We start from the raw sequence: 27,815 nt of genomic DNA on the forward strand, positions 1-27,815 counted from the left end.
AAAAAAAAAAAAACAAAAACAAAAAAAAAAACAAAGCACATGAAATAAAAGTAAAAATCAACCAATGGGACTACATCAAACCTCAAAATTTCTGCATGGAAAAGAGAAAAAAATCAACAAAATAAAAAGACAATGGGTTGAGAATATTTGCAAAATATTTGTAAGCCATGTATCAGATAAGGAGTTAATATAGAAAATACATAAGAAAATCCTCCACCTCAGAAGCAAGAAATAATTATAAATTTAAAAATGAGCCAAAGACATGAATATACAATTCTACAAAGACAACATAAAAATTGCCGACAGGTATATGCAGAAGTGTTTAACATCACCAGTCATCAGAAAAGTACAAATCAAAACCATAATGAGCTAATGCCTTCCCTACTTATAATGATAGCTACTATCAAAAAGATAGTAAATAATTTTATGTTTATGAGGAGGGAGAGAAAAACCAACCATGTGGGGCAGTGTAGACTGGTGCAGCCTTTGTAGAAAAGAATACAGATGCCTCTAAAAAACGTTTTATGCCGGGCATGGTGGCGCACACCTGTAATCCCAGCACTCAGGAGCCTGAGGGAAGAAGATCGCTGTGAGTTCGAGACCAGCCTGAACTACATAGTGAGTTCCAGGTCAGTCTCGACTACATACTGAGACCCTGTCTCAAAAAAAAAACAAAAAAAACCCCAATATGTTTTATATATATATATATTATAATAAATGACTCAGCTCACAAAGGAGATTCTATCATTTGAAAGAACATGATGAACATAGAGGATTTTATGCTAAGAAAAATAAGCCAGACACTGAAAGACAAGTACTGTATGAACTTAATAATATGTGGAATCATACATTTTTTTAAACCCTCAAATACATAAAAATGAAAGAATGATGGTTGTCAAGGGCAAAGAAGTAGGGAAAATGAGGTGGAGGGCAAAGGGCACAAAATTTCACTTCTGTAGGATAAATAAATCTAGACCTAATGTATATAGCATGAAAATTATAGTTAATGAAACTGTATCCTGTAAACTTCCTTAGGACTTTAAGTACTTTTATTAAACACATAAAAGTAACTCTGTGAGATGATAAATAGGTAAATTTGCTCAACTACACTAAGCATTTCAATATGGAAATGTACATCAAAGCATCATGTCATTGTATCCCTTATTACCGACAATAATACAGAAACTAAAATAACATTTTAAAAAATATTTTCCGAGGCCAACGTGGGAGGATTGCTGCAAGTTCAAGGCCAGTCTAGGCTATACAGTTTCAAGGCAATTTAAACTACATAGCAAGACATTATCTCAAAAAAACAAAAATAAATAACTTTCTATGATTTTTTTTCTTTTGAATTTATTGAGGCTTGCCTCAATATCTAATATATATGGTTTCTCTTAGAAAATGTCCCATGTGTACTTGACAGGAATGCATATTTTGCTGCTGTTGGTGAGACTGTTCAATAAGGGTCTTTTAAGTCTACTTTGTTTACAGTGTTGTTCAAGTCTTCTATTCCATCACTGATCTTCTTTGTAGCAGTTCTATCCATTATTGAAAACCTTTGTATTTTAAAAATTATTAAGGAAAAAAATTTCAAAATAAGTAGGATTAAGTTAGCCATCATTTTGCAAATTCTGATCTTGGGAGGGGAAACATTACATATCATATATCATATTTTCTATTACAGAAAATGTTCATAAGGCTTTTGGGCCTATTCTCCATTATGGAAATATTTTTCATAACAGGTTTTTAGACCTAATTGGCTAGAGAAAATAAAGATATTTTTACAAACGAAGAAACTGACATTTGCTCTATACACATTACTGATTTATATTTGAGTTGATATTTCTGGGAAACAAAAATCACATGCTGAGAATAAGCTACATGGCCAAAATAAACATGTTTTTTTCTACTCAAAAGATCATTGAAAATTAGTACTGGATCATTAAATCTGTGATTTACCAATGGTAGTAATGTATCATGGGCTATGGACATAATACATTTTATACAGTGTTCTCCAATATCCTGAAAATTTTATCAAGGTATCCTGCATGTAAATGTTTTATAAAAGGTTGATGTTGAAAACTTTGAGATGTGGTGACATCTAAATATCTGGAAAATCCTTGCAGGAGTTTCATGTTTGGTTTATCTCAAAATACTTACTAATGAAATAACTCATTCTGCTAGGCATAATTGCAGATGCCCATTATCTTACCACTCTGGGAGGGTGAGGCAGGTTAACATGTTCAAGCCCAGCCTGGGCAAAACTTAATGAGACTTTCTCTCAAAATAAAATGGGCTGGAAATGTAGTTCAGTGTGGAGACCCTGGCTTCAATTTCCAGTATGGCAAAAAAACAAAACATACCCCAGAAACCACCTCCTTTTAGAAATTTGATCATATACACTCTAACTTTCCTTAAGAGCTGTTAAGAACCAAGGACTCATTTTCTTTCTCCCAGTACTGGAGACTGAACACAAGAGTACTGAACTACATGCTCAGCCCTTTTTATTTGTGACATAGTTTTGTTAAACTGCCCAGGCTGGCCTCAAACTTAGAATACTCTTGCCTCAACCTCCCAAGTAGCAGCGACTACAAGTTTCCACCTCCACATCAACATTCAAGAACATTTTTGAGCATAATGAAAGACTTAGAAAAACCTAAAAATCCAAGATATTACACTCTTACCAAGAGGTGCCAGAGGAATTCTACACATAATGAATAAATAAGTGTACCTCATCATTATTAGTCATCAACACAAGAGCTATAAAAATGACTTGAAGAAAGGTGCTTAGTTTTGATGTCTGAAATCTAAATCTTGTAGTAATATCATCTTCTATTTGGCCATATAATGCAAGAATACCTTAATAACCAACAATCATCTTAGAACGAGTCTTCAAAGATTGCTAAAAAGTGGTAACACCTGGGGTATGCTTATTTTAAGTGAGCTGAAACCTAAAGAAAAAAGGAGTAAGATTATGAATACTATAGAGATCCTGATATATATCACCAGTCTATCATCGGCCAAATTCTTAAGTCATTTAAGAGTTTAAAGATCCTCAGTGATATTTTGTATTACAGAGGGCTCCTAACAAAAGCTACTGCAAATTCTTCAAATTCTTTCTTTCTTTCTTTCTTTCTTTCTTTTTTTTTTGTTAGCAGGAATCGAACTCGGGACGTTGCGCTTATGAGGCAGGCGATGAAACCACGGGGCTAAATCCCTGACCCTGCAAATTCTTTCTTGGGTAACCAATGTCTAGGCATCAAAGACACATGTAATGCTGTTAAGAACGATTGGGAACTATGATCAAATGTATTTACATACACATAGAAACAAGGCAGTATGCCTAAAAACCAACAGAAACATGAAAGAGATGAAAGAAAACCACTGTATGTCAAAAATGAAAATGATCAGAGTCTACAATGATTATCTTTAAAGAAATGTTACAGAAAAGTGGAATTAGATGTAGATGATAGCAATTTTCTGAAAGGAACTGATGTGGATGAGAAGCCCTCTGAAATATTAATTTTCACTATGCAAATGGACTGAAGAATTGGTCGGAGAAGGCTTCAGAAGTGATTTAACCTGAAGTGAAATCTTGGTGGAGAAGGGCTTGAAAGGCAAAGCAATGGAGGACTCTGAGACCAATAAAATCTTAACCTGTAATGAACACAATCCACCTTGAAAGACTACGATTTGCTTATAATTTCAGGTGGAACAGTCATAATGAAAGGAGATCTAACACATTTATTGACCAGTTAATATAGTACAGTCCACTATCTCTCTAATCATTAGGACAATATATTAATAATTACTACTGTTTTTGCTATACAGATTCAATGCAATCCCAGTTGAAATCCCAATAGTATGTTTCACTGAACTAGGGAAAACAATCCAGAAATTAATCTGGAACCAGAAGACATGACAGAGATATGACAGGGGGTATCACAATCCCCAATCTGAAACTATAATACAAAGCCACTGTGATAAACATAAACACACACACACACACACACACACACACACACATGAAAGAGACCTGAGGATCAGTGGAACAGAAGATGCAGAAACAACTCTAGATGTATTCATCTACCTCATCTTTGACAAAAGGAGCCAACCATCCTCACTGAAGGAAAGGTAGCCTCTTTAATAAATGGTGTTGGAAAAACTGGATCTCAACCTGCCAAAGATTAAAACTAGACCTCTGTCTTTCACCATGCACTAAATTAAAATCCAAGTGGATTAAAGATCTAAATATTTAAAAAGATACACTAAACTTGCTGGAAAATAAGTTAGATAGAAACCTCGAAGACAATGGCACAGGAAAAGACTTTATGAACAAATCTCAGTAGCATGGGAACTAGCACCAACAATCAACAACTAGGATCTCATCTTATTAAAAAGCTTCTGTACTGCAAGAGCAACAACCACCAACAGAGCTAAGAGACAACCTATAATATGGGAAAAATTTCACCAGCTGTTCCTCAGGCAAAGGTCTACTAACTAGAATATATAAAAACTTTAAAAAATCAGATCTCCGAAATTTAAAGACCCAATCCAAAAATGGGCATCTGAAATGAACAAACATTCCTCATATACAGAAGTAAAAATGTCAAATAAACATATGAAAAAATGTTCAAAATTACTAGTCATTCGAGAGATGAAGATGAAAACAACACTTTGAGATACCACCTCACCCAGAAAGAATGGCTGCTATCAAGAAACAAATGGTGGCAGGGTTGTGGAGAGAAAGAAACCCTTCTCTATAGCTAGTAGGAGTGCAGCCTGGTGCAACCACTGTGGAAATCAATATGGAGATACCTCAAAAAACTAAGATTAGAGGGCCCATTTGACCCAGCTATCCCTCTGCTGGATATCTTAATAAAAGAATTAAAAGAATCACACCACCATGATATATACACACCCATGTTCATAGCAGCACAGTATATAATAGCTAAAACTTGGAAACAGCCCAACTGCCCATCAACTGGAGACTGGATAAAGATGAGTTTTTTAAAATAAAATGGAGTACTACTCAAGCCATAAAGAACGAGACACTAGAGACAGTTATAGCTAAATGGATACACATTGAGGAAATACTCTGAAATAAAGAGGACACACGCGTAAATACCGAATAGTTTCCCTGGTGTGAAAAACTAAAAGTGTAAATAAGGGTCAACATGTATAACTGATAGGGACAGGGAATTTTAGCTCAATGGTTTCACTGCCTGCCTTGCCCAAGTTCCATCCCTGGTACCCATAAAAAATGTATAATTGATAATATGAAATAAGAAGAAAATGTCCAAAGGGGAAGGGTAAGTGGGATGGGTTTGGGAAAGAAAAGAAGGGAATGGAAAAAAATATGAGAAAATGAAAACATGGAAACAAAGTCTTTGTGAATAGGGAGGAGTGGAGGGGTTGAAGGGAGAGCTGGGAATGGGAAAAAAAAAAGAACCAAGAGAGATTTAAGGTACAAATTTTCAATGATGAATGTCATTATATCAAATACCTAAAATGTACCAATAAACTTAATGAAAAAATTATTACTGTTTATTACTTTGTATGATAAAGAATATTGGGCTGAGGAATGTTAAGGCTACATTGCTAGTTAATGGTACAGCCAAAATTCAGACTTAGATATTGGGTGACAAACTTTCTAGACAACCTGATTCACAGCCATACCAAACAAAATGAACGTAACCATATAACATAATAAACAATACATGTATGTCATTAAAATTAATATTTATCTGACATTATATTCCTTATAAGTGTTATAATCTACAGAAAAGACTAATGTGAAAATCAGTTCAAAAAGTAAACAAATATTTTGAAGAAAATAATAGTATTCATAATTATTTTCATACCCACAACACTAGGACATTTTTGTTTCCTCTGCCAATAACACATCTCTGAACTGCTTGCAGCAAAGGACATTTATCTTTCCTTTATGCAGTGGTAAAAATGAATGATGTAGAAGGAAAATGCACTTGGATTTTTACCTTCTCTGTGTTTATCAAGCACAGAATACCATGTTTTGCGGAATGCTTCTAATGAGAATACAATAGCCTCCATCAAAAGCATTCGAGCATGGAATATTTTATATTTATCTTGTTGCAGTATCAGATTGTATAAAATTTGTTTACAGATTTCAGTGTTCATCTGTGTGGTATCCATGTCCTCTTTTGGTAGAACAACTGTTACCTGATGCAATGTTTTGCCTCTACAAATTCATCATACAGGCTTACTGCCTTTGTACGTTAGGAGCCACACTGAATGTAAGACCAATGTTACACTTCTGTTTTCCAAGGATGTGGTTTTAAATTATATGGATAATTTATAAAATTGGAGTTGTAGTAAAGAAATTATGAAATTTTTAAAAAGCTTGAAAGTACATGTAGGAGTCTGAACATCATAAAGAACGAATAATCAAGTAAAAAAACAACTAAAGAGTACTTCATTTTTTTTTTGACAACATGATTTCAAGGTTGATACATGATGTAGCACATATCAGGAATTCTTTCCTTTTGTTGCCAAATACTGTTTCAGTATACACTTTGTTTATCCATTCCCCAGCTGATATATGAGTTCTGTCTCTCTTTTGGCTACTGTGAAAAAGGCTGCTATATGTATGCTGGTACGTCATATCTATGTGAGGACAAATATTTTCATTTCATTGTGTACCTATCTAGGTGTAGAACTGGTGGATCATATGATAGCTCTGTATTTAAACTTTTGAGGACCCGCTAAATTGATTTCCCCATCAGTTATACCATTTGATGTTCTCACGAGCAAAATAGGAGGACTGCCACTCCACTCCACCTCCTTGCCACTTGTTATTTTCCTTCTTATTATATCATTCTTGTGTATGAAGTGGTATGTATTTCACTGTACTTTTTTTGACTTGCATTTTCTTAAGCAATGATGTAAGCTCCTGTCACTTGCACATTTTCTTTTTTTGTATAAAAAGGATAATTTAATCATAACAATTAGTGCATGTATTAGCATGCATAGGTTACCATGACAAAACACTAACTATGGTTTGCATTTCAAAAGTGTTTTTTCTCACAATTCTAGGGACTGGAAGTATGAGATCAGGGGTCAGAATAGTTGGACTGTGGCTTTTCCTCCTGGTATAGATATGGCCCTTCTTGCTATGACCTCACATGGCCTTTGCTCCATGTATGTGCACTTCTTACCTCATTTGACTTTAATAACCTCCAAAAAGCCTTATCTTCAAATACAATTACACTGCAAGTTAGCACTTTCACTTTTGAACCTGGTCAAGGACAGAGTTCATTCCACAGCAGGGTAAAAATCATATTATATTAAATGTATCAAAATCATATTATATTTCCTAGCCTCCAATAGGTGAGTCATAAAGGTAGCTTCTCTTTTAATACTAAAAATTAGAGAAATATATATGAAATAGTAATTTTGAAAAAAAATGAAAGCAACCATTAGTTACTGGAAAACTTTCCAAAGTATCTGAGAACGATAGATTAAAAGCTGCATATACTTGCACATTTTCTTTGGAGAAGAATCTTTTCAAAATCTCCCTCTTTTAAATTGGATTATGTCTTTTTTACTTTTTTTTTTTTGAGACAAAGTCTTGAACTTCCAGTGACCCTCCCTGCCCCTGCTGTCAAAATGCAGGGATTATGGGCGTGCACTACCACACCCAGCCCATTTGTCTTTTTATTATTAAATTATAAGCGTTCTTTATATATTTTAGAAATATTACCTATTCTATAGGTTGTCATTTGATATCTTGACAATTTTCTGTAAATTTTTCCATTTTGATGATGTCCAATTTATCTATTTCTTTCATTGTATATTCTTTTGGTATCATATGCAGGAATTTACTACCTATTCATATCAGTCAGCTTTCTCAATGTTGGGACAAAATACCTGACCTCCCCCCTCCAGACTTACAGGAGGACAGGCTTAATTTGGTTCATGGTTTCAGAGATTTTAGTCTTTGATCAGCTACTTACAAGGAAGAAACATCTTGGAGGAAGGGCATGGTAAAGTAAAACTGCTTACTTCATGGCAGTCAGGAAGCAGAGGACAGGGGAAGAATGACAGCAAGAGATAAACCCTACAAAGGCTAATCCCCAGTAAAACTCCTGCAACTGGGACCCCTTTCCTAACACCACATTCAGCTATCAACCTCAGTGGATTGATCCACTAATTTACTCTAAGAATTTTACAGTTCTAGATCTTAAATGTAAGTCTTTATCCAGTTTAAATTTTTATATATAGAATGATGTAGGGATCCATCTTCATCCTTTTACATTTTCATATTCAGAAAGACAGCTGTACATCAAAACACAAACACATGAAGTCTAACTGTATATTAAAATGCAAAAGAATGTACCTTTCTCATTGAAAGGTCTTGGCACTCTTGTTAAAAATCAATTGAGCATAGATATATGAGTGTATTTCTGGGCTCCCAATTCTTTTTTGTTTTTATTTTTTGAGACAGAGTCTCACTATGGAATTATGGCTGGTCCTGAACTCACTACGTAGCCCAGGGTGGACTAAAACTCAGAGCAATCCTCCTGCCTCAGTCTCCTGGCATACACTACCATGCCCAGGTGGATTATCCATTCTATTCTGTCACTCTATAATCTATCTTTATAATAGTATGACACTGGTTTCAACAGTAAGTAGTAAGTAGCTTCAACAGTAAGTTTTGGAATCAGGAAGGAGGCCTACAGCTTTTTCTCTTAAAATTTGATTATTAAAACTCTTGATTGGGCCGGGGATTTAGCTCAGTGGTTCCACCACCTGCCTTGCAAGCACAAGGACCCGAGTTCAATCCCTAGTACCAAAAAAAAAAAAATCTGAGGATTGACTTATACTCTTGCCAAAAAAAAAAAAAGCCACCGAGGATTTTGTTAGAGATGGTACTGAATCAGTACATGAAGGGTGGTGCTGTCATGTTAAAGACTAACTCACTCGTGAAATGAGCTATCTTGCCATTTTAGATCTTCTTTAACTTTTAAACAATACTTTGTCATTTTCAGAATGTAAAGTTTGCATTTCATTAATTCCTATTTTTATGTTCTTACAACAAGAGGCATTTTATTATATTTTGGATGACTCAATGTTAGTATGTAGAAATACACTAAATTTTTGTATTTTAATCTTGTATTCTACAATATTGCTGAACTTATTAGTTAATAGATTTTTGTGATTTCCATTTTCAGGAATTTTCCCTATATATAAGATCAAGTTATCTGCAAAGAAATAAACTTCTACTTCTTTCTTTACCGTCTAGAAGACTTTTACTTCATTTTCTTGTCTAATTGCTCTGAGCAGAACATCAAGTACATGCTGAACAGGAGCAAGTACAGACATCTTAGGTTTGTTCCTAACGTGAAGGTAGGCCACACTGAGTTTTAAAATTCTTTATCACATTCCAATTAATAGCGTAACATAAACATGTGAAGAAAAATTTAGTGGGCTACAACACATGTGAAAAGAGATATTTAGTGAGATGTAAATATACATCAGAATACACTTAGTTAGGCCATAGGTCAATCCCTCTACACAAACACAAAGATTATGGTAAATAATAATTTGGAATATGTTACAAAATAGAATGACGGGAGTGGTGGCGCACGCCTATAATCCCAGCACTCGGGAGGCTGAGGCAGGAGGATCACTGTGAGTTTGAGGCCAGCCTGGGCTATATAGTGAGTTCGGGGTCAGTCTCAAATACATAGTGAGACCCTGTTGCAAAAAAACAACAACAAAAATATAGATATAGAAATAGAAATTATTGGATTTCCAAGTGACCACCAATCAGAAGTTAGTTTTTCAGTTTTCTCTCCTGAAGTGTGTGTATCATGAGTTGAATCTTGAGTACACAGATGTATGTCAAATTCTGCCCTGAGAAGAAAACAAGTTCTAAAGTATGGAGAAAGAATTAAATATCTCTGTTTACCCAAAACATTATTTTGTATTATTTTCTATTAAAATGTATTCAGAGTAAAAAAAAGAATATACTAAGTTAATGCTGTTCAGAGTTATTGATCAGAAATATAAAATAGATCTTCAAAGGTATGACAGGGATCAAAAGAAAAAGAAACTGGGCATGGTGGTATAATCAGTGGTTCCAGCTACTTGGGAGGGGTGGTGAATATTACTGAAGGCCAGGAGTTCAAGACCAGCCTGGGCAAGAGAGCCAGATCTTAACTCAAGAAAAACAAAACAACAACAAAAACAACAAAAACCAAAGAAACAAAAGAAGGGACAGCACCACATTTGAAGAGAGAATTCAATATACATTATAGATACAAAATTAATAATTTGAAAATACTAACTAAAGTCTACAATGAAAAAGCAAATATTTTGTCATAATCTTTTTCACTTTAGTTAGCATTTTGATATATACACCTTTTAGTAACTAGAATTGTATAGCATTTCACAATTATGTAATACTTTCTACATTTTCCATGATGCTCCATATATTACAGTATTTAATGTATGTTACTTCATGGCATTATAGTACACTGAAGTATCAAAATATAAACCATCTTCAAAAAGTTTAGCATACAAACTAATTCCCAATTTTTCATTATCACAGTGCCAAAATTGGGAACAGTTCATTTTATTTGTTTTTTTTTTAATTTTATTGAGTTTATTGGTACATTTTAGGGATACAGTACAGTTACATTCATTGTTGGGATCATGTACCTTTACATGGCAAGTCTTGATTCTCATTTTTTCCCCTTACCTCTGCCCTCCCTTCACCCCCTCCTCCCCTCCCCATCTACAAACACTTTATTTTCCTCTTTTCATTCTCTCAAATTTTTTTCTTTTCCCTTTTTGTTCTTCCCCTATACATCACACCTTCCCTACACCTTTAGCTCCTTTCTTCAAATTTCTAAATGTCAGTAAGGGAACAGTTCATTTTAAATAAAAAGCTAGACAATATAATTCTAGTGATTAAAAAATATTTGCCTAGTGGTTTGGCATTAAAAATAAATGAAAACCAAAAAAGAAAAATTTAATATACATATATATCTTACTTAAACAAAATACATATGAATAGAAAAAACTAAAAAGATAAATAAAAGTAGTAGTTCTAGTTTTTGGTTTATGATATTATGAATAGTTTTATTTTTGTATTTGTGCTTTTCAATATTTCATATATGAGACAAAATTTTTTAAATGCTAAGATTAACATCCTAAAATATACACTTTGATCATTTACTGATGATAAAATTCTACGACTGAAATTATGATGAACCATTCTAAATCATGTTTCATTCATATTAGCATCAAGAGATTCCATTTCCCTATACCCTTAACAATACTTGGTATTATTTTGTCTTTGTCAGTTCAGGAGTATCCTGTGTTTCCTGGATATTTTGATGGCATAAATACATTTGAAAATTATACATTCTTTTTTAATTTTGAACTGTTAAATTCCAATGTTAGCTATATTTTCAAATGTAAAATTTCAACTAATTTTTCTAATTACAAAATTATATATACACACATATACATTCACATCTTTGTATTTTTCAATTTCTGCAGAAATGCATATCAAGTAAAATACAAAAGAATAAACAATACTTTCACCACTTAAAAAATACAAATAGTTAATATTTTGAAGTTCTTTCCCCATGATCCCTTCATCTATTGACACTCACCTAAATCTCAGCACTCAGATTTAATGCGACACTATCAAGTAAAAGCTTTAGAGCAATAGTTATCAAGCTCTTCAAATCACCTATAGGGCTTATAAAAATGCAAATGCCTAGGGCCCACTCCAATTTACTTGAATCAATTTCTAAAGGGTGGGTGGAACTTGGACTCTTGAATTTTTTTAGAGATAAAAGCCATAATTGTGCTCCATTTTGGAGTATTTTAAAAATTGTGATAAAATATACATGGCATAGAATTTACCATTTTATTTTGTAGCATTAAGTGTAATTACAATGTTGTAATCCAATGTTGTAATCATCATTCTAACCAGAAACTCTGTACTCACTGAAAATTAATTCCCCATCTCCCTGCTACCTCAGCCCATAGTAACCATTTTAGCTTTTTTAGGTAACGCTAAGCAGGATTATACAAGTATCATTTTCACTGCCGGGATGGGCAGTAGGCAAAAGCAACAGAAGCCCAAAATCAAGCAGGACTAGCTATCATATTTTCAGACAAAGCTGTCTTGGGGGGAAAACTGACCAGAAGAGATACAGAAAGTCACTACATATTGGAAAGGGGAATAATTCAATAGGAAGAGATTATAACTAAATATACAGGCACTGAATGGCAACACATCGAATTTTATGAAGCAAATACTATTTGGACATAAAGCAATAAACCTCATTTCAATCTTAGCAGGGGACTTCAATATCACAACTAGATCAAGTAGACAAAAAAATCAACAAATTAGTATCCAAATTGAACCACACTTTCAAACAAATGCAATGAAGAGGTACCTACCGAATATTCCATCCAACAACAAAATACAGTTTTTTAACCCAATTTTCTTCAAAATAGACATGTTAGGCCACAAGGATGTTTAAGTAAATACAAAAGAACTGAAATTTCATGTACATTATCAGATCAGAGAACAATGAAATGAGAAATCAATGGGAAAAAAAATCACAGACACTGCATATACAGATGGAGGCTAACAATGAAAGCAATCCTAGGAAGAAAGTTTATAGCTGTAAATGTTTGCATTAGAAAAGCAAGAGTAATGAAAATCCAAAATTTGGCCAAAAAAGGAAATTCTAAAGATCAGAGTGAAAATTAATAAAATGAAGACCCCAAATTCACAAGTTTTGTATTTCTCATCCTGTACTAAAATCAAATCTAAATGTATCAAAGACTTAAATATAAAAATAGAAACACTGAATCTACTGGAAGAAAAAAAGTAAAACTGTTGAACACAGGAATAGCATAGATAAGGACTTCCTTAAACAGAACTTCAATTGCACAAGAAATAATTCAAGGAATCAACAAATGGGTTGTATAAAATTGAAAAGCTTTACACAGCAGAAAAGCAGTGAAAAGATAGTGAAAAGATAACTCACAGCATGGGAAAATGTCTGTCAGCTACTGCTCAGAACCAAGGGTTACTATTCAGAATATAAAGAACTTTAAAAACGCAGATCCCGGAGACGAGACAAGTAAAGAGAGGAATAGGAAAAACTTGGCCTCAGCGCCAAGTCCCAGTCACAATTATCATCCGGTATTTAGGCGCTGGAAAGACAACACTACTGAACTACATTTTAACAGAGCAACATAGTAAAAGAATAGTAGTTATTTTAAATGAATTTAGTGAAGGAAGTGCAGTATGGATTAAGACATTTAGCAGAAGAAAAACCTGACAGCCTCACCAATAAAGCTACTAGGCAAGTTGCTTTAGCAGGTATCATACTCATCAATAAAACAGACTTGATTTCAGAAGAGTTAAACAAATTAAGAACAACCATTAGGTCAATAACTGGACTAGGACAAATTTTAGATACACAAAGATCCAGAATTGATCTCTCTAACATAGTAGATCTTCATGCCTTTGATAATCTCTCTGGAATAAATTTTCAGGAAAAACTTCAGTATGTGCCAACAGCACAACCTCACCTTGATCAGAGTATTGTCACATTTGAAGTATCAGGACATGTAAAGGAAGCAAGTCTAAATGTATTTATTCAGAATCTCCTGTGGGAAAAGAACGTGAGAAACAAGGATGATCACTGCATGGAGGTCATGCTGCTAAAGGGGCTGGTGTCGATCAGAGACAAACCACAAGTGATTGTCCAAGGTGTCCATGAACTCTATAACCTGGAGAAGACTCCAATGAGCTGAAAAGATGGACAGAACAAATTGATTGGTCCTTACTGGCAGGAATTTAGATAAGGACATCCTCAAACAACTGTTTGTACTACTATAACAGAAACAGAAAAGCAGCAGCCAGCACTTTTCAAAGAAGATTAAATTTGTCTATAACACTGGAGGCATTTATCAAAGGATTGGATAATAAAAATAAGTTTCCTACTGGGTATATTTCAACCAATATTCTTTCATGATTTCTGTTATGAATTCCAGTGTATTTAAAGATAGTACTTACTGTATACAATACATAAAACTTAGTAAATCAGTACTGTAAAACATTTGACATTCATAAAATAAAATACAACATCATCTGAAAAAAATGCAGATCCCCAAAATAAAAGACTCAGTCAAAAATGGGTAATGAAAATGAATAGATATTTCTTAGAAGTACAAATATCCAATAAATACATGAAAAAATGTTCAGCATTTTTGACCATTAGAAAAATGTAAATCAAGAACAGATTTTATGTTAAGAAGGCTATTCTTGCCGGGCATGGTGGTGCACACCTGTAATCCCAGCACTCGGGAGGCTGAGGCAAGAGGATCGCTGTTAGTTCCAGACCAGGCTGGGCTACACAGTGAGTTGCAGGTCAGTCTCAACCACACAGTGAGACCCTGTCTCAAAAAAAAAGAATGGCTATTATCAAGGAATAAAAAACAAGAACAAATGTTGATGAGGTTGTAGATGAAAAGGAACCCTTCTATACTGTTAGCTACAATGTCATCTAATACCATCACTAAGGAAACCAGTATGGCGATTCCTCAAAAAACTAAAATTAGAAGTTCCATTTAACCCTGCTATACCTCTCTTGGGTATCTTCCTGAGAAAACTGAAGTCAGCACATTACAGAGATACATGCATACCCACATTTATAGCAGTACAATTCACAAAAGCTAACACTATGGGAAAAAATCATAGAAGTGGTATATACTCATCAACGGATGAATGAATAAAGAAACTGTAATACTAGATATAGAAATACTGCTCAGCCATAAAGAATAAATCTGATTCATTTGTTGGAGAAATGGATGGATCTTGAGACCATAATACTAAGTGAAATAATTAGTTACAAAAGGCTAAATATTTCATGAAATATAAGTAAGTTAAAGAGCTCTTTAGCCGTATTAAGAAACAGAGAGGTAGACTCTGTTGAGATGCAATGAGGGACTGGGGCAGAAGGGAGACAGAGAGAGAGTGAGCAAGGGGAGTAAAAATAATCAAGACATGATATGTACTGTACATGTATCGATCCTCCAAACCAAATATGATCACCATTTATTGCAAATATATACATACAAAAAAAATTTTTTTGAGACAGGTTCATACTACACAGTTCAGGCTGGCCTTGAACTTACTATGCAGTCCAGGGTAGCCTCCGACTCAGGGCAATCCTCCTGCTTCAGCCTCCCAATTGCTGGGATTACAGGCATGTGCCACCATACCTGGCTCAATTTTTTAAAAAGAAATAAATTCTGATGTTCTGTAGTACAGTAGGATGATCACAGATAACATTGTGGTAATATATATTTCTTAAAATTAGGACTTTGAAAGTTTTCACCATAAAATAAAGGATTATTTTAGTAGATATTTTATCAATTTCAAATTTATACAATGTATATATGTATTGATGTATATGGTACCCCATAAATATTTTAATGTGTCAAGTAAAAATTAATTTCACAAGAGAAACTGAAGAAAATTAAAGAGATTTTTTTATCTTCTCAAAATTTACTTCCAGTTACTTATGGCTTTCATTCTGCCAATATTTAAATAGAGTACACTGTAAATTTTCAGTAATAAAATTAATATCAAGTGATATTACAAACAGCTAAGTTAGACAGAAATTAATATATAGTCAGAGGCACTGGGCCCTCCAGGGAGTCAGTGAAAAAGATGAACACATCAGAACTGCTGCTGGAGGCCCATGTGGGAAGGACAAGGCCTCAAGATAAAGTCACAAGAGCCAGACCTGCATATTTCTCCAAGAGAAAAACAACAATTTAGAGTTATACTGTAATTAGTACTACCCAGTCCATTAAGTCCAGATATGCATCAGACACCTGGGTGGGTGAGCAGAACAACTAGACCCATCCCTTCCCAAAATGTTCCTGTTTTAGAAGTCATAGATAAGCCAAGATTGATATCAGCCATATACCCTTGCTACATGCCCAGCTTCCCTACTACTTCAATATTAGCTAAGTGACTACACTTGTAATCTTTTGTTTTGTTTTGTTTTGGTTTTTTTTGTTTGTTTGTTTGTTTTTAAGACAGGTTCTCACTATGTAGTTCAGACTGCTCTGGAACTCACTGTGTAGCCCAGGCTGGTCTCGAACTCCAGCGATCCTCCTGCCTCAGCCTTCCGAGTGCTGGGATTACAGGCGGAAGCCACCACGCCTGGCACTTGTAATTTTATTGATTGCAGTTTGACCTGCTTGTACCCACATTTGTGACTTTGCTGTATAAATTACCCCGACAAACGGTCTTGGTAGCAACCCACTCAGTAGCTATTCCTGTTCCCCAATAAACCTTTACTACTCTTAACTTCCTTTGTCCTTTAGAATTTATTCTTCAGTTTCAGGGGACACAACCTCAGCACATCTCACATCTAGCAGGTTTGGAGTTATATTTCTCCTATAGCAAGAAAAAAAAAGGAATGGGGATGTATTATGTGCATGAACTACAGACAAGGAATGTAAACATTATGTACTGCAAACATTACCAACTTCCAACAAGGAATGTAAACATGTACTACTAAAGTAAAATAAAATTAAATATATATATAAAAACACACACACAGACAGACAGACACACACACACACACACACATTAGCATCAGACAGGTGAGGCAGCACATGACTATAGTCCCAGAACTGTACAAGGGTGAAGGAGTAGGACTGAAAGTCTGAGCCAGTTTGGGCAACTTAAGGAGGCCCTGTCTCAAAATTTTTAAAAAAGGCTGGGTATGTGGCTCAGTGTGAAAGGTCTGTGTTCAGACAGCAGTATTGCGGGCGCCCATGCACACATATACACCACCAAACTGCTACTAGCACTAAAAGCAAAATTTAAGTGAACTCCTTAAAACCAAGCATAAAATAGTCTAATATAGAAGTAAAGCAATATTTCAAATATGGAACAGATATAGTTCCAAGCTTCTTTTTCTTCTTCTTCTTCTTTTTTTTGAGACAGTCTTAATCTAATTCAGGCTAGCCTTGAAATAACTCACTATGTAGCTCAGGCCGGCCTTGAATTACCAGCAATCCTCCTGCTTCAGGCAATTGCCACCACTGGGCACTGAAAGCATTTGTAACTCAAGTGAGATACAGGTAGGTGATATTTCAAGAGACGTACTGTGGTGGTTTGTAAAGAGAATCAAGACAGACTAGCTGTTAATATTACCCATTTAGTCCTTTGTGGATGATTTTTGAAAGAGGTTACTTAACTCAAATTGTTCTAGTTTAATGCAAATGACACATTCAAGAGAGGGAAAACCCATAGTCTACAACTTAAAGATTCTCGAACAGGTAATAATTTAACAATCATATATTCCAGAGCTTAAAAGCTTTGGCAACTGTACTTTACATACTTCTTCATATCAATTATAGTCATAAGAAGCTCCTTAAATTCTTAAATATTGAGTTGCTCTCAAACGGTTTTAATTTAACATCTATAACTGAGCTGTTAACATTGTCAATGGGCTATTAAAGACAAGTTATTCTCTAATATTTTCAAACCCTGAAAATGCAGCACTTTTGTTAACATAAAATAAAAACTTTTAAAGAAATAATATTAAGTGAAATGATCAAATTGAGTGTTTTTTATTATTCATAGGCTAATAGATCTGGGAACTGGGGAAGTAGCTCAGTGGCACCTTGCCTGCCTGGCAAGCACAAGGTCCTGAGTTTGATACCTGGTAAGGGAAGAAAAAAAAAGAAAGAAAAGAAAAGATAGATCTGTACATCTCCTTTGAACTACATTGTAATTCTCTCATTGGGATAAAAAATACACATTTTAATTTTGTCTGTATTTTTGCTATTCAAAACAGAATAGTATACTAAATCTAATAACTTTTGATAGACAATGAATGAAAATGTGTGGCTCATTAAAACTGATATTCCTTCAAGCCAGAAAGTTTAAGAGTATCATAATTTTACTCTGTAAAATACACTGATACTACAAAAAGGGTATAATTTTAGCTATTGAAAAGTATCTTTTAATAGTCTGCACACTTCCATCCTCCTTTGGTGTTTTGATCAATTACTGTATCCACAAAGGGATGAATGGCACTTTCTAAACTGTATTCACTTAACCTGGCACATGACTTGCAGAAAGGTACCAGAATGAGTGACCAACAAGTAAGAAAAATCTCACTCCAGATCAGAAGCTAGATTTTGTTATGTGAAGAACAACCCCAGACAGGAACAGAGAGACATATGAACGAGTTTATTGATGATAAAATAATACCTATATATTGTTTTTAAAACCAAATAGAAGGGCTGGGAATATAGCTCAGTGGTGCTGTGCCTCCCTGGCAACCCCAAGGTCCAGAGTTTGATTCCCATACAAAAAAAAGCGTATAGAAAAGAGTGATAATCAAAAGCTCTTCATAAAGAAACCATCTAGAAAACAATTTTTAGCATTTGGTGTACCTCAAGCATTCGTGTTCAATTTAGTATAACGTAGAGAGCATTGTACAAACCCTGCCTTGTATTGTGTTCAATCTTTATTAATGTGATAACTAAGAAACAACTATACATATGTAATTTATATTCATTTTATAGTAATGTGATTGTGTGGTGGGTTTTTTTGGTGTTGTTTTTGTTTTTTAAGACAGGGCCTCACTATGTAGTTCAGGCTGACCTTAAACTCACTGTGTAGCTCAGGCTGGTCTCAAACTCATGGTGATCCTCCTACCTTGGCCTTTCAAGTGTTGGGATTACAGGTGTGCACTACCACCCCCAGCTGTGTATTTTTAAATACACTGGATTTTTTTGTATATCTGATTGTATGTGCTCAGTACTTATTCATAATTTGTCAGGAATAGCTCTTTACAAATTAAAGGCATCATTGATACATAATGCGTACACCTTACTCTCATCAGTTTGCTTCTTGAGTTTAATTCTATTTTGACAGTATTAGAGGGCTTTTAAAATTAAAAATATTGTATTTTTTTGTTTTAGAGATAGATAGGGTCACGCTTTGTAGGTTAGGCTGGCCTCAAACTCACTATGTACCTCTGGCTGGTCATGAATTCATGGTGGTCCTCCTGCCTCAGACACCTAAGTGCTGGGATTATAGGCATGCATCACCACACCCAGAAAATATTGTGCTCTAAAGGATACGCATTTTATTCACACGTAAAACTGAAAAAAAAAAACCTGACATGGCAAAATTACTAGTGTAACATTCTTCAGAAAAAAATCCTCTCTTTATAAAGATGAAAACAGTAAGTATATTGGTTACCTGTTAAGTGATCTAAATAGTACTGATACAGCTTGCACTGTATAGAAGTCATTCTCACAGCTAAAACATATTCATGCTTTGGAGGCAAGAACTTTGTTAATGCTGTATAATCTTTCCTCTGTAATTAATAAGAAAGAAAAGAAAAATTACCCAAATATTTCAAAGATATGAACTGCTTTAAAAATTATCATTGCTTTAAATAGGTATACATAAATAGGCATAAAAGACATTAAAAAAGAATTTCTTAAACATATATACCCACTCTAATCACACAGTAATCCATATGATTATAGTTAGTATGTTTTACATGACTGCACAAGATGGTGTACTTATAAAAAGATACTTCCGTACACCAGGCAGGTCTTTAATTTAAGTGGTCATATGACCAAATGACCCCTTAAAGCAATTTAAGTTTTCAAGATAGTCTCCTCCGTGTAGAAAAAAACAAAAAAGATAGGGAAAAGATATGGCAGACAGTGGTAGCAAAATGACTTACTTTAATCATTTAGTAAAACCTAGGATTCAAAGTCTAATATACTTTTGAGTTGTCAGCTACTTAGGATGTATTAATATGCCAAATAGTAGCACATAACTTCAAAAGGAGTGTTTGTCAACTGAGAAAACAAGTCAAGCATAACCACTTTTAAAAATATTTTATTAGAAGGACAAAACACACACTCTCTCTCTCTTTCTCTCTCTCTCTCTCTCTCTCTCTCTCATGTGCAAGATACAACTAACTGCTTCAATCAGAAAAACACTGTTTGAATAGCATGAGTAGTAAAGAAACAGAGTACTTACTACTACCTACAGACAACCAGACCAAACAGGATGACTTCTCCTTTTTTGTTTTTTTTTTTTTTTTGGTACTAGGGATCAAACTCCGGTCCCTGTGCTTGTTAGGCAGGCAGCAGAACCACTGAGCTAAATAAATCCCTGGCAGTCTCTTATGCTGGCAATATATCCAGCCAAAAGAATAGCCTGCCTGAATCAAATCAAAATCTTTAGCTGGGCATGGCGGCGCAAGCCTGTAATCCCAGCACTCAGTACACTGAGCCAGGGGGATTGTTCAAGGCCACCTTGAACTAAAAAGTGAGACCCTGTCTCAAAAAAAAAATCTTTCTGGGGATTTAGCTCAGTGGTTCTGCTGCCTGCCTTGCAAGCACAAGGTCCTGAATTCAAGCCCCGGTACTCCCCTCAAAAAATCTGTGTAGCTATCATTGGTATTTATTAATTTTTTTAACTAAAAGAAGACAATTTATTTGAAGGTGGGAAATGGAAAAATGAGAGATGACTAGCTACTCTGGACAATTAGAATTCAAAAGTGAATTACTCTAGCTATAATTAGTACTTATAGTCTAAAGAGAAAGTGCGGATCATGAGATCTATTAATTGCTGGTCCAGTCTCTATATAACTATCCATTCATGTAGATTCAATGAGGATCTATATACAAACACCATTCACCTGTTTAGGTTACTGCCTGTACTTTAAAGGAGAAAACTGCTTCCATTTTTTTTAGTTACCTTTTTTTTCTTAGAATATGTTAGCAATCTATCTTGGGGAATTGGTACATATACATAATGCATCTTTATCATTTTTACTTGCTATTTTCCTCCAGATCCTCCTGTCTCTTTCCATTCATTCCCAGATCCCTTTAAAATCTAGTTTAAAAATGGCTTCTCTCTTAATTCATATTGGCCTCTTCTACAACTATTTCAAATGAGAGAGGTTTAGAATGTACTATAGAATTAGGTTTAGAGCAGAATTTCTTAATCAAAATATAGCTCTGTTCTTAAGGAACTCTCTGTCTTGAATCTACATAATAAAATATGAAGGTTTATACTTAGCTACTTTTTTCTCTCATTGAATTTATTGGTACTTTTTAGGTATACAGTACAGTTACATTCATCATTGGGATCTTGTACCTTTATACTTAGCTATTAATCAACTGTGTTCTAAACCTTTTAATGAAACTTCTTGCTAAAAGTTGAACACTGCATAAACTTCTGACCACAATACAGATATTTAACTAAATCTACATACTACAAAGGAGGAAAGAAAATACAAAATAATTAAAATTTTAACTCAGAAAATACTTTGGGATTATAATAAAAGTAACAAAATTTTATTATGGAATATAACTGTACCTGAACACATCCAGCTAACATCTCATAAAGAATGTGAGCACGTTTCTTCATCACTCTGACATCTACCATGGTAGAATCGGCACACTGACCATTTTGGATTGGATTTATAAATCTATTCCTGAACTCCTTAATGGATCCAAGCAAATTTTCCTTGATAAAGTTAACCATGCAGTGATCTAAGAGAGAAGACATTAATTCATTAACAACATTAATGACAATTCAGAAGACAGAAAAATTTCCCAATGAACTGCTCATGTCAAAAGCACACACCATGTAAAGATTAGAATTAAGCCACAAAGAAAGAATATCATACTACATGTAGAATATGTATTGGTTGTAAGTCTATCAGAAAAAGACTACATAAATCAGACGAGAAACTGAAATAAAAATCATCCTAAAATATTAGACATGAATTTTTTTAAATACTGGAATCAAATCCAGGGCTTCATGTATACTATGCAAGTGCTATACTACCAAGGTGCCCCTCCAGCCCTAGTCCTGTTTAAAAAATATATGCCTAAGGACATTTTATTCTAAATCAATATTCTTTGTAAGAAATAGGATATACAGGCCTGGGGATTTAGCTCAGTGGTTCCACTGCCTGCTTCGCAAGCACAAAGACCCAAGTTTGATCCCTGGTACCCCCGCAAAAAAGAAATAGGATATACAAAACAAGTGATCAAACCATAATTTTACAGGGAGGGTCTTCTGTGAAGACAAGATACATACTAAATAATAATGAAAAGTAGGTAATATGGTACTCTACCAAAGGTTATATTAACTCAGTTGCAAAATATTGTTAGTTATCAATTGCTCTATATTAAATAAGCCACATGTGAAATAGCATTTCAATAAGAAAGATAACAACAGCAAAAGGAAAACAAACAAAAACAAGCTACAGCAAAATAATCGGCAATATAAACAATAAAATAGAACAGTTAAATCACCTCACTTGAAAAGAATGATATTCTTTCAAAATAAACTAAACAGTATCTATGATCATAATCAGAGACTAGAGAAAAAGCAAATAGCAAAAGTTGCAAAATTATATCTCAGGTATTACCAATAATCTACAGCACAATCACAGATATTAACTCACACTCAATTAAGTTATTTTGAAGTGGTGTTCCTGTTAATATAATCCTCCTCCTCGATCGGATAGAATTCATCGCTTTTGAAACAGCAGATGCTTCATTTTTTAGAATATGGCCTTCATCACAAACAACAAAATCAGGGCCTATTATAAAATACATACATAAATAACACTTAAATATAATAAAACGGAAAATGCAATTCATGCAAATAAACAAAGTTAATCCCTTTACAGTGTAGGTCCTATAAGAACAAAAGACATTGTAAGTATAATCCTATTTTATCTGTTGCTTTATTTGGTTAATTTGGCAATAACTAGTTTTAATTATATCCCAAAAGTAAAGAATGAAAGTACTACCTACTAAAGCCAGGCCTGGTGGCTGGCACACATCTGTAATCCCAGCACTCAGGAGGCTGAGGCAGGAGGATCATTGTGAGTTCGAGACAAGCCTGGGCTACACAGTGAGTTCCAGGTCAGTCTCAACTACACAGTGAGACCCTGTTTAAAAATAAAAACAAAAACAAAAAAACAAGCAAAAAAAAAAGAAAGTACTATTAAAAATGGTACTTAAGATCCTGAGTATGCAAAACTGGTCAAGAATAAAATGCCGGAGATTTAAAACAGGTAAAAAAGTAGGAGAGAAAAAGATTCTTTTAATAGATTTGAGGTAGCTGATAAAAGTAAATATTAGAATTTAAAAGGCTCTGAACATAATATAACAGTTCACAAAAAAATGTAATATTTCCTATGTAACTTATTCCACATAACAAACACTTACTGCTGTGGAAAAATTAGCTGAAAAAGGAAAGCTAAATTGGTTATAACTTGCTATGGGTGGAAGGGAAAACATCTTTCTTCCTATAAAAGATCTCACAGCTGAGAGTGACTTTCTCAAAAGAAATTATATAGGTTTATTTTGTAAAATGCAACTTCCTACAAAAGTATCCTATCTACACAATTTACTTGCTGGTTATCATATACACACACATATTACTTAAATACTGATCTAAACAATAGCAGATATCAAATTACCACCCACTTGTTACACAGTAGAGAAAGTTCATGTTTTACATGATTTTCAGAAGTAACTTTTTCAGTAAATAGTAAATACAATTTTTATTCAGGAGTCAGAGCTACAAAAATATTTTTAAAAATATAGTCACTAAAATACTTCGTAAAACTAAAATCTATATCTAGTTTTATATTATAAGATTACATATTATTTATTCTGTGAGAGTATGATGAAATGGGTACCATTATGTAGTCTTTCTGGGAATTTAAATCGCTAACAAAATATTCTCTCAGTTTTACCTTATGTAACAACATGTAAACTCTGTAAATGCTTTGACCCATATTTCATCTTCTAAGATATTATCCCAAAGTTTTATTTCCAAAATTTCCGCAAATAAATAAAAGAATGTTGTCTGTGAAACTATATGTTATGGGGAAAACAAAATAATCTACAAGCTTGTGAAAGAAACGGGGTCTAACAAAGGGAGTTAAACTATGCGATAATGGAATAATTTAAAGAGTAGAAATTGAATATGTTTTTGGTATGAACAAACCTTGAACTATATGAGGAATAAATATTTTTGGGGGGGTACCAGGTATTGAACTTGGGGCCTTGCACTGAAGCAGGTGGTGGAACCACTGAGCTAAATCCCCAGCCCTAAGAAATACATTACAAGAATCTAGTTGCAAAATATAGATGCTCTCTCTTTGGCTTATGAAGTTATGCTCTAGTAAACTCATAAGTTGAAAATGCATTTAATATACTTAAACGAAATTGACCAAACATCACAGCTTAGTAACACAGTACGCTATCAAGTGCTGGTTGTGTACTTTACAAGCACCTGGATGACTGAGAGTTACGGTTCACACTGCAAGAAGGTAAAACACCAATCATCACTAGTTCAGGAAAATATCAAAATTCTAAAATTCAACTATAATTTCTACTAAATTGCACATCATTCTCACACGATCATAAAGTTCTAAATCACAAGGCAAACCTAACTGAACCTACTTACTCCCATCCCCATCTTGTCTCTATAGTTATCTATACTAGGATCCTATTTAAAGACTGATTTTAATCTATGTATACATATATATACAGTATACCCCTGCAAAGTCACAGTTCAGAGTTCATAGCCTCATTCGTTGGCAAATTTTTCCTTAGAATCTAACTAAATAATTATTTGCAGGATGCCCTACAATTTCAGGGAGACAGCAAATATCCTCCTCCAAAGTTTGGGGGAGGAGGGCGGGAGGACTGCAAGTGGCCAATCCGAGAGGCATTATTCAGTTTTCTGCTGACTGGCTGCTGTCCTGTAACCCATCGCCAGCAGATGCACCAGCATTTCCACATCTTATCAGGTTGCTGTATCACGTGTAGCAATCTTGAGTGCTCTTGGCTTTGTTCTTAAAGCCCCAAGATGCTGCCAAAATGCCCTGTACCTTCTAAGACTTTATTATACAGTATTTTACTAAATTATATAACTGCAGGAGACACGGCATATTTAATGTTGAAACTATAAAAATAGGCATTTATAGGCATGTTTTTCTGACCATATCTGAAATTCGAGGGTGCTCTAGGAATGAAACCGTGTGAATTTCAGGGGTCCACTGCACACTTTTTTTTGAGACAGGATCTCACTATAGTTCAGGCTGCCTTCTAAATCTAGATGATCCTCCTGCCTGAGCCTCCTGAGTGCTAGGATTATAGGCATGTGCCACCACAGCTAGCTAGTATACATTATTAACCTTGCCCAAACATGGGTCTGTTTTCAATGTCCTGCCTGTTAAAACTGATTTAACAGGATGCCTTTGAATACCCAAAGAGTCTGTTAATGTGATTCATTTATGGTTGGAGTTTGTAGGCCACAATGCATCTTCTAGATCTCTGGAGGAGGGGGGAGATAACGATCAGCCATATAGGTAGGTGGTCAACCACATCTATAGGACCAAGCCCACAGGGAACTGGCCTGCTTGGCAATGCTCCATTCACACTGTCACATATAACTGCAAGGAGAAGCTAGCTCTGAAGACTATACAATAAACTTTCATGTACCCAGTTCTATGTGCTTTTTCTTGTAGCAGACTTTAAGTTGTGTTCTTTCAGTATAATAAACTATAACCATGAACAGAATAGATTTTCTGAGTTCTGTGAATCTTTCTGTGAATCATTCAACCTAGAGCTGGCTTTGATAAAACAGTAAATATTGAAATATAAAATATGCTTATGTAAATACAAAAAAATACAAACATACCAGAAGAATATACACAAAACAACAGTGTGATAAGAAGTGAATTTTTTGCATCTGTTTTCTTCTCTGTATTTTGCTTAAGAATAGAGTATGCATTAGTTTTATAATTTCTTCAAAAAAAACAAGTATTTGTTAGGGTGACAATAGAAGGGAAAAAAAGCCTTATACTTAGTAAGGATATTTGAAGGACTAACAAAAATTTTTTAAAAACCTGTTAAGATGACTGAATGCACTAAGAAAATCTATTAATATTTCATAAAATTGCATATTGCTTACAACAAACACAACTTTGAATACTGTATACACACACGTGCTTGTGCACACACATACACTGTCTCAAAGATTATATGCTCTGAAGCTAAAAGCTTTAGAACATCCTTCCAAAATCATTTGTGTGAATTAGAAAACTCCACCAAATCAAGTAAAATAAGTAGGAAAATATATTTTCACAATAGCTACGTTAGAAAACAAAAGCAATGTAAAAATATTGTTATATAAAAATTTTCAGTATGTTACATTGCCACCTATTGACAAATTTTTTTAAAAGTCTAAGTTCAAAGAACTCACCTTCTGTAGTTATTTAGTGCTGTACAAGTCATTACAGGTCTTTGTAGCTTAAACTGACAACAGTCATTTTGTTATCTTTCATTGTTTCACTGGCTCAAGGATTTGGAATATGCTTGCATGGAGAGTTCTAAACATTTTTATCAGCTTTTCTCTCTAATGTTTTATGACTGTTAAAAAATCTACATGCAGCTGTATATTAGACAGCCACTATCTAATAATTCCATGCAGCTCTAAATAATTTCCATTCTAATACGTACTCCCAATTTTCCAGGTTTGTGAATGAATAGCCTATCCTTTCCAGGTTTATAACCTGACCTCATCCTTGAAAGTCTGATAACTCAAAATAATTCTCTGGCTCTGATATTTTGTCTCCATCCTGGACTACATTACACCAGAGCCAAGGTCTTAATATATGCAGCTGTCATTTATGATTCTTCACTAACACCAATGTGCCCTCAAATCAAAGAAAATAAATTAGGCAAAAATAAATACAAAACATTGTTTAAAAGATCCCTTCTAATAAATGTATAAGTACTATTCAGAATGAGATAATTTACATGTAGATAAAAAGGAAAATTGTATGTAAGTTATTAATACCACTTACTATGTTTTAACATATCCTTCTTAACATGTTAGCTATACATGGTGAATGCTGTAAGAATCCTGTTACAGTCCAGAAAGTTTTGAAATACAAGTATGCCATACCAAACTACCTCTAATTCTTCTATATACTGTACTATGGAAAGATGGGACAGAACAAGACAGACTAGGACAGTACAGGTAAGGAAAAGCAATGCTTAAGTTTCTCAGTGAATTCCAATAAAATCTAATGGAAAGACCAAAGCCCACTTTAAGTCCTAACAAGAGTAATCTAGGTATTTATTTTTATACAAAACAAAACAAACCAAATGTAGAACTTAACCTGTTAAGACATTATTAAAGCCACACCTAGCACTGTAGTTAATGGTAAGAAAGTGAAACAAAATGAGAACTGTTTTTCCAACATATATTTAGTATAAACTTGGACGTCTACTCTATACCACTTACAAAAATTGATCCAAAATCCAAGACACAAATTTTGACCTAAAACTATAAAACATTTAAAAAAACACAAAGACATAAATATGTGACCTTCAAATAACCAATAGATTTTTGGAAATGCATCAAATAAACAATTAACAAAACAAGAAAGGAACATAAAGTTCATTAAAAATTTTTAAACTTTTACATTAAAAAATGATCTATGGAGCCGCCATCGCTCAAGCGCCGGGAAGTAGCCTGGACCCTGATCCACCACGGGAAGGAGAACCACGCCTGCTCCCGACAGAGCCGCCATCGCTCAAGCACCGGGAAGGTAGCCGCGTGGGCACCCCTGAACCCCCATAAGCGCCCCCCCCCCGCACTCTCAGACCTCCTGACTGTG

At 34.3% G+C, this 27,815-nt stretch overlaps 1 protein-coding gene and 1 pseudogene across 5 annotated transcripts in view; one reads left to right on the plus strand and one right to left on the minus strand.

Annotated features, from left to right (window-relative positions):
- Atrx (ATRX chromatin remodeler) overlaps positions 1–27,815 on the minus strand; it is a 302,586-nt gene that overhangs the window by 97,332 nt on the left and 177,439 nt on the right. For all 5 annotated transcript variants that reach the window (XM_010641338.2, XM_010641336.2, XM_010641335.2 and 2 more), the window contains 3 exons: positions 22,569–22,706; positions 21,470–21,645; positions 19,325–19,442 (listed from right to left, as the gene is read on the minus strand). In XM_010641338.2, coding sequence (XP_010639640.1) covers positions 19,325–19,442; positions 21,470–21,645; positions 22,569–22,706 — 432 coding nt within the window. The remainder of the gene's footprint in view (positions 1–19,324; positions 19,443–21,469; positions 21,646–22,568; positions 22,707–27,815) is intronic.
- On the plus strand, positions 10,022–13,965 carry LOC104874335 (annotated as a pseudogene).

The sequence above is a fragment of the Fukomys damarensis genome, unplaced genomic scaffold (assembly GCF_012274545.1).
Source record: "Fukomys damarensis isolate Sample0158 unplaced genomic scaffold, DMR_v1.0_HiC HiC_scaffold_39, whole genome shotgun sequence".
NCBI classification, from domain to species: Eukaryota; Metazoa; Chordata; class Mammalia; order Rodentia; family Bathyergidae; genus Fukomys; species Fukomys damarensis.